The sequence below is a fragment of the Gavialis gangeticus genome, unplaced genomic scaffold (genome assembly GCF_001723915.1).
Source record: "Gavialis gangeticus isolate Ggan-Ray unplaced genomic scaffold, GavGan_comp1, whole genome shotgun sequence".
Classification (NCBI taxonomy): Eukaryota; Metazoa; Chordata; order Crocodylia; family Gavialidae; genus Gavialis; species Gavialis gangeticus.
In genome coordinates, this window is record NW_017729008.1 from 31797741 (window position 1) to 31806472 (window position 8732).

Below are 8732 nucleotides of genomic sequence, written 5' to 3' on the forward strand. Positions count from 1 at the left end.
GGGAAACCTGCCATTTCCTGAAGGAACTCAGGCATTCAGGGGCCCTGACCTCATGGGTGAGAGGGAACCCAAGTGTCTAGGGGCCCCAGTCAGAAGGCATAATTAATTATGTTTATAGAAGAACATTACTGGCTACAATGGCCAAAAAAAGCTGATAGCCAATAATGTAAACTTCTCTTTTCTTGGTGTGGATCCGATATGCAGCTGATATATCGGTGCACCTCTAGTTCGTGCTTTCCAGTGTAACCCCCGTGCAGAAGTCACTTACTCTCCATTTGCTCTTTGCGAAGTTCTTTCGGATCTGAGCACTGACTGACTCATGGATATTTTTACTGAGGGCGGTGTCACCAGCAATCCTGAAACAAAAACATCCTATTAAAAAAATGCTTTGCTCTAAAATAGTCTCTCATGCCTCTCACTGTATAAAAGTCATCAGAGGGGACCAGTGTGTGAAGCATGATTGTTTATGCAGTGAAATGACAGTCTCATATGCATTAGGCTTTTTGCTTCAAATTTCCCAGTGTTGTCAGTGCTGGCAGCAACGCAAGAAAATCTGGGGCAATAAAATCTAGCGCAGACCAGGTCTGTTGGTCTGACAGTTGCAAACAAGCTTGACCTCTGTGGGTGTGTGGCTGCTTTCTATCATCCTTACTGTTCTATCTGAAATCACTCCACTTCTTTTTCTTCTACAGATTCAGTTTTAACATCAACATGTTGAGACTAGCTTTAGCCTCAAGATGGGCAGCAGTTTCCAAAACACTCCAACCTTTCTGAATTATGTTTGTCTTGGAGATTTTCATGCCACGCTGAACCATACATAGCTGTTTGCCATAACAAATGTACATTTACAACAAAGCAGACACATTGATTCTCTGACTACAGGCTGCACAAGATAGCTCAACCTCAACAAAACACAGTCTTAAAAAAAATGTTCCAGCTCTCGTGCCAATAATTCATTTTTGCAGAAAGGGACAAATTCGACCCTGCTGCAGTCCAAGTGATTGCATTGGAGGACTGCTCTAGCAGTAACCGTAGACGCCAGTGGTTTTTATGCCATCCGTCAGGGACACATTCTTTGCACCCCTCACCCACGTAACGTGACCGCAGTCAGGAAGCAAAGGCCTCTCTTCTAGCAAGGGAATGTGGCAGAAACGTGAGGGAGCAAGTTGTAACACTCCCCAAGTTTCTTGGAAGCCAAATGACATTGCAGAGAAACCGGAGAGGGTGATAACTTTCACACTGATGCATCTGACAGACCTGGAGACATTAGAGGGAGAAAATACTTCCCCAGTGAGAGCCCAAAGGGGATTGCAAATTGCTCGGCAAAGTCATCCAGAAATTTCAAGCACATGGTGCACCCAAGAAGAAAGCCTCTTGTGAAAAAGGTACAGTTTGCTGACAAGATACCAGCTGGGACCACTGAGCGCTATGTGACAAAGCTCAAATGTGCAAACTGGAGCAAATCAATGAACAAAGAATGAGAGACCACATTTTTAGTCTAGTAACTGATAATCAGGGAAAGGCAAAGTTGTGAAATCCCCTGGTGGCTTTCCTGCACCTTCCATTTAATATACATTGGATAAACAGAGGGAAGGATCTGACACTAGGGCCCCTTCCCTACCAGGGTCATACCCACCAAGCCAAGCCCCTCTCCATCTGCTTGCTCTTCTGCTCCTGGTCCCATGTGTCTTCCTCTCCTGGCCTCCCAGGGGATCAGCTTCAAGAAGAAGGCTGTTGGCATTGGCTGGGTGGTTAGTGCACTGTGCTGAGATGCAGGTTCAAACCCCTTCTCTCTGTGAAAGGGACCTAGAAAGCAGATCTACAGCTGCCCAGGCAAGGTGAATATATTGGTCTAAAAGGAGGGAAGTTTCCTTCCAGTCATGGTTTTTCTGACTGAATTCTGGGATTGGCACAACATGATTTGTGCGCCCAGGTGATCTTATTCTGTCCTGTTCTGCCCCAAAATAGATGAAGTGTAGTGTGCAGCCTTCTGAGCATGTTCAAAAGGGAACCACGAGGTGACTATACGCAAGTGCAGAGGGAACCCAAAGACCGCACAGGTGCCCAAACCTGCATTTACACAGCTAGGTAAGTGCTACTTGAGGGTGTAAAAGTGAAATAGGATTTAGCCCTCTGTTTTTCTGTGCTTTTCTGTAAAATCAGGTTACCAACACTGCCCTATCTTCCTGGGAAGATTATTTAAGAGTGTAAGGTCCTCAGCCACCATAATGAGGAGGTCCATAGAAAAATCTAAGGCAGCAATTCTCAACCAAGGGGCCACAACACCTTTGGGTACCATGAGATCCCTTTAAAGGGTGCGGTACAATATTAGCATTGCCAGGTGTGCAAACACTTACGCATGGTTCACAAGATAAACACAGAGATGTCAAATAGGAATCCAGAGAGTCCAAAACACTCTGCCCTGCTGTGGTCTTTTTGAGTCCTTTGCAACAGAAGAAATGCTCTATTATTTTTCCACAGTCAAAAAATGAATGAAAGCTAAGAGCTGGCATTTTTGAGGGAGGCCTTGAGTCTAAAAAAGGTTGAGAACCACTGCTCTAAGATATTTTTAAGAGCACATGCAACCATTTTGAGTAATTAACTCAGACTAGAACGATATAACTGCAATACCACCACCACTGTATGCCTACGTAGTACCTTCCATTTGGAGGATCTCAACTACTCATGCACTGCACTGTTCAGGAACAAAAAAATCTTAGGTTAAAAAATAAAACCCATTCTGGAATAAAGCATGATCTTACAGTGTGCTGAGCATCATAAGCAACTGGGTGGGAATTGACTGGCTTAAGCTAAGGACGTCAAATATGGTCCGTAGGCTGGAACTGGCCCACAAAGCCCCATATTCTGGTCCCCAGTGGTGCCCCATTGACCCTGCAGGTGAGAGCAGGGGGGCCAGGAGGGAGGGCTGTGTGGCTAGATGAGTTTGACACTCTGGATTTAAGCTTCTGATGCTGGGTTATTGATTTGCAGTGACTGAGAGATTTTAGAGCATGACAGCTTTTGGATGGATTGTGGCATCACGCTTGTCTTTAGTCCAGTTGTGAGTAGATAAGGGTCCACGTTCTAAGTGGTATGAACTGAAATCTCTGTCGACATGCAGGTTGGGGACTGCATGAGCCTGGAAGAGTGAACTCTTCCTATGGGGTCAGGTAAGGAGCCCACTCACAGGGCTGCAGGCAGAAGCTTGTTTTGTGGAAACAGGCAAGGCTCCAGCAAGTCTGACATTTTCCTTAAGAGCTCAGGGCCTGATCCTCCAAGGTGCTAAGCTCACAATGGGCCTGTCTACACACGTAGTTATGTGTTCCTAACCTTAATGCACCTTTAAGGTGCGTTAACCTTCATGCACCTTTGTTTAAGGTGCATTAAGGCAATTTAGGCATGCATCTACGTTTAGATGTGCTAATGCACATTAAATTTAGGCTGGCATTAGTTAAGTTGCATTAGCCCACGTGTGGCCATGCTAATGCACATTAACACAGTGTGCATCCACTGATGCATACCACGCTAATGCCATTAAGCACCTACTTGTGGACTAACGTGACTTAGTTATGTCAGCTTAAATTTGGTACCTGCTTTAAGCGGGTATTAAATTTAGGTGGGCTTAGCCTAAAGTCACCATTTTGGGGTGGATGAATGGCATGCACATGTGGACACGTGCCCTTAATGAGCCTTAAAAATGGCAATTTTAGGCTAATCCCACTTAAAAGGGACATGTATAGACAAGCCTAGTGTGTCCAGAGAGTGCTCAGTCTTGCAGGACTGTGCACCCATGCCAGACTCTGACAGCCTTCTTAATGAATGGCCCCTTCTTCCGTGAGTAATTGCATTGACACATATTATATGGGACTACACATCGCAAGGCATGGATAACAGAACGGGGCATTGAACTTGCAAAAGGAATCTTATCTAATGATCAGGTCTTATGGCAGGGCTACACCACAGTGGTGATACCCAGGACATACCTGAGCACACTCCAACATCCTGCAGACCCACTCCCATCTGCATGCTCTAAACCTGGAAATAAACTGGCCCAGCTGCTCTGGAGTTGTTCTTAGCAGTTGGTCTCAGGCAGGCTGAGACGGGAACAGCAGCCCCGGAGGGATATCCCAGAGCGGACTCAGTGATGCATTTCCAGGTTTGGAGGATGTGAATGGGAGCGGAGGTGGGGCATAGGGAGGAACAGCTTAGCAGGGATGCACTGTCGCTGAAGTGCAGATGTACTATTATTTTATCTAAACCAATTTATTTTACCCACCTACCTGGGCTCAGTTTGCTTTCTATAATCTCTCTCGCTCTAGCGTTCTCAAGCTTTAAAGGAACTTGCAACGAAGACAAAACACATTCGTTCCCTTTTGGATCATTCTTCACTAACATACTGCAAACCATATGTTCCTTTGGCTCTGCGTCTTCCCTGCCCGCAATAGCAGTCAGACCCTTTCATCTGGTATTATTTTCAGAACCCTCATACTTACTGAAGACAGCCAATTCAAACCTTCTGCTGGCCAACTCGTACTTGGAAATACTCCTCAGTATGATGACAGGAAACATGGCGTTAGCTGTGATGGATAATGCTGAAGGAGCGTAACTGTTCTGGTTATGTATATATTATAGATACACACATACATACAGCACCAGCAATGCTCCAGAATAAATAGAGTGCAGGGATGAGCCAGATAAGAGACTGATTGAATATTGTAAACAGCACCAGTTCCCTTCAGGGAGCCTTTTCACACTTCAAACAACATTGTCTGAGAACAGAGCTCTTTATAAACAATTTTCCTTCGCTTGAGGGAAATTATTATCTGGGTAGTACATCCTGGTGCACCACAAACACTCAGTGGCACTAATACAATTTCCAGAGGTCCAGTGGATCTCCAACAGACCCCCAAATTTCTGGATGGGAATAAGGAAAATCGGGATACAGAATACTTCCCTGCTCTGGTTTATCTGACTTTGGTACAGACCTCCCACAAACGTGCTATCTCTGAGTACCTCCCAACATCAGTCTTAAAAATGATTACTTAATCTGAAGAAAAGAAGGCTGAGGAGGGCTTTGATGACAGCCTTCAAATCCCTGAAGGGAGATTATAAAGAGGACGGAGATTGATTTTTCTCTGTGGCTGTAGGGGACGGGACCAGGAGCAATGGCCTCAAAGAGCAGCAGAGGAAATTTGGGTTGATGATTAGGAAGAACGTTCTGACTCTGCTGGTGGTCAAGTGTTGGAACAGGCTGCCGAGAGAAGTTGGGGAAACTCCATCCCTGGAAATTTTCAGGAGTAGGTTAGACAGACACTTGGCTGGGATGGCTCAGTCCGGGATGATCCTGCCTTGAGCATGGGGCTGAACAAGATGACCTCACAAGGTCCCTCCCAGCCCCATTTTCCTATGATCCTACCTCATACCAACAGCGATGACTTCAGCACGAAGCACAAAGACACAGCCAACGGTGATGACACCCCCCTCTACGTAAACAGTCCAGTGGTCCCCAGAAGTGGGAAATGTGGGTTCTGGGCCCTCCTCAGCCTGAGATGAATTAAATCTGTATTCTCACCTCCCAGGAGATGGTCACAACCACTAGGTCAGTGGTACTCAAGCTTTTGGCTCTGCCAGGATTAGGCCCACGGGGCCTCAGCTGCCCCTGCACACCAGGGTTAGGTCCTGGGATCCAGTGCTGCCCCTGTGTACTGAGACTGGGACCTGGCAGTCTGTGCTGCCTCCACTCAGCCCTATGCATCAGGGTCATCCTCCAATCTAGCCCACAGGACACGCAGCTCCTCAAGGGTTTGGAAATTTAATAGCGGGGGAGCAGTGCTACTGCCTGACATGGCACTGGGGTGGGGGTCAAGCCCCCACACTACGTGGCAGAACAGAAAGTGCGGCATCCTCTGCTCCTCCTGCTGAAGCAAGGCTTCTGGGCACCCAGTTGTTCTGGAGTAATGGGGACAGCAGAGCAAGAAAGAAGGAGTCTCGCTACGGGAGGTGTGCACTGGGATCCCTGCAAGCGGGGGCCTAGAATACAAGTCTCCCAGTTCCTGGGTGCGTGAGTAGACAAGCAGGCAATGGGGAAAAGGGCACCACCACCACAGTCGGTTGAGCACCTGCCCTCTGGGTGCTCTGGATCCTCCGAGAACAGAGGCTCCTACTGCAGGAGTCAGGTGCCTACGCTAGAGTTCAGCTGGACCCTGCGTTCAGAGCCCCTTGTTGGCTAGGTCGAGGGTCCTGCCTGACGAGAGCCTGGGGCTCTGGATCTCTCTCTGGAACCACCTCACTCTCTCCTTTGACACTATAGGGATCCCTAGAGGCCCGGCTCTTCCATTTGTATCACCCCTCTGGGGCAAATCTTCTAATTTTTCGGCATACAGAAACATAAATGGAAGCACCTATGAAGCCAATCTGGATCTGGTTCTTTCATAGATTTCTAGGGTTGGAAGGGACCTTGGAAGATCATTGAGTCCGACCCCCTGCCCTGGGCAGGAAAGAGCGCTGGGGTCCGATGACCCCAGCCAGGTGTTTGTTCAGTCTCCTCTTAAAAACGTCCAGGGTGGGGGCGAGCACCACCTCCCCTGGAAGCCCATTGCAGATTCTGGTAACCCTTACCATAAAGAAGTTCATCCTGATGTCTAATCTGAATCTGCTCTCCATCAGTCTGTGGCTGTTGTTTCTATTAACTCCAAGGGGCGCCCCGGTAAACAAAGCATCTCCTATTCCTTGCGCCCCCCTCCCCACCCAAACGAATTTGTAGACAGCCAACAGATGCCCTCTCAGCCTTCTCTTATGGAGGCTGAAGAGATCCAGGTCCCTCGATCTCTCCTTGTAGGACCTTTCCTGCAGACCCCTAACCATACGAGTGGCCCTCCACTGGACCCTCTCAAAGTTTTATCCACGTCCCTCTTGCAGTGCGGCGCCCAAAACTGGATGCAGTACTCCAGCTGTGGCATCACCAAAGCTGCATAGAGGGGAAGAAATTCCTTTTTTCTTCTCTTACAAAGAATTTACAATATTAAAAAAAGTTAAAACCCAGACCCTCCTGGAAAATAAAAAATGAATCAAATCCACTCCAGTTAAAAGTTATAGGTTCAGAGGTCTCCACCACAGGTACGGACCCAGCCAAAAGCCCAGCCTCCTGGAACGGCCCTCGCTACTGCCATTCCCTGCGCTCGGCTTCCCTCGGCTCCCACGTTTCCCAGGCCCCCACGGGGCTGCAACAGTCGGACCAGTTCTGCTTCACCCAGATCGGTTATTCAGTTACTGTCGGATTCATGCAGTGACCCACCTGCCCCCCGGCTCCCACCCCAAGTTATACACAGCCGCTTCCAGAACATGGGATATTTTCACAGGTATATTAAAAATACGGAGAGATGGATGGACATGCCTGACATTATGTTGCAAGTGTGTTGGCCCCAGGCTAGCCACCTAACCTAACAGCGTCAGCCTCTCTCTTTAAAAAACATGTAGGTGATCTGCTGCCCTCCTCTCTGAACCATCTGAGGGAGTCTGAGTTGAGATGACTTCGTATGACGGCACTGACTTCGATAGGAGTTTTGTGTATCCTGCAGCAGGAAAAAATCAGGCCCTGGGGTTTCTCCCTCTTGCTTTTAATGGCTACAGTCTGAGCTATGTGGCTTAGGGTAGGACCAGAATGCTGCTGCGACAATATATTTAATAAATGTAATTGCTGTCATTAATACGAGCATAGGAAACTTTAAAATGTATCAAACTGAAAGCAAATTACACCCCCTCCTTCTTTTGTTACCCTCATTTTCCATATCACGCTGGAACAGTCACAGCGGAATGACTAAACCGCACATTATACCCTTGCTGCACATCATAAACAGTGAAAGCCTATGTGAAAGGTAGGCTGTAAAATAAATAGCCCTCACAAGAGACAGCATAAATCACCTGTAGATTAATCTGGAGAAATCTGTGTAAATGGGCAGATTATGCAGTTTGGGGTGTAATCACCTCTACCAACAGGGCTTACATATTGAGCTGTTTCTGCTGCAATACTTCATGGCAATTATTAGCCTCCTTTTCTGCCAACTTTAAGTTTAACATGCAGTCTCCCTGCCAAAGCCATTTGATTATAAATAGAAAAACATTGCATAAATGTAGGCATATGAGAAGCAGATACAGAGCAGGAAAAAAATGGGACACTGGAATGAAGAGTTTTCATTCCTTTTGCCCCAATCCTGTACAAATCCTTAAGCCTGGCAGTATTTTCACCAAACTCAGTGAGACTGTTCAGCTGCCTACACAGACTCAAATCTTAGTATTTTGAAAGCTGAGGCCTTTAATTTTCCTAATTCCTTGGGATGTCTTAGAGAAAAGTGATGGTTAAAAATTACAGGTACACTTTGAAGTGACTTATTGCTCTGTGGAAACAGTATCAGAATAACTCAGTCTTTCTTATTGCCAGGTAGCGGTCTCTTGCATAGGTAAATCATAGAATCACAGAGAAGTAGGGCTGCAAGGGACCTCCACAGGTCATCCCTAAACAAACCAGTTCATACAAACCATAATCTAAACTCTACATAGGAGTATCATCCGCCCTGACACAAGCCGACCTAACACCGTAACCTGTCACAGGTAAAGCAGGGGAACCACGGCAGCCAACGTCCCGCTTCTGTGAAACGTCGGCAATGTCCTCTCAAGAGATTCCAGGTAAAGTTCACGTCAACTGCTACAGAGGAAGGCAAAACCCCCACAGTCCC

The 8732-nt window shown here is 47.1% G+C and overlaps 1 protein-coding gene across 1 annotated transcript in view; it reads right to left on the reverse strand.

Annotated features, from left to right (window-relative positions):
• The window catches only part of CAMK1D (calcium/calmodulin dependent protein kinase ID), a 394722-nt gene that overhangs the window by 11632 nt on the left and 374358 nt on the right, over nucleotides 1-8732 (reverse strand). Inside the window, exon 9 of the mRNA XM_019509558.1 lies at nucleotides 269-356. Coding sequence (XP_019365103.1) covers nucleotides 269-356 — 88 coding nt within the window. The remainder of the gene's footprint in view (nucleotides 1-268; nucleotides 357-8732) is intronic.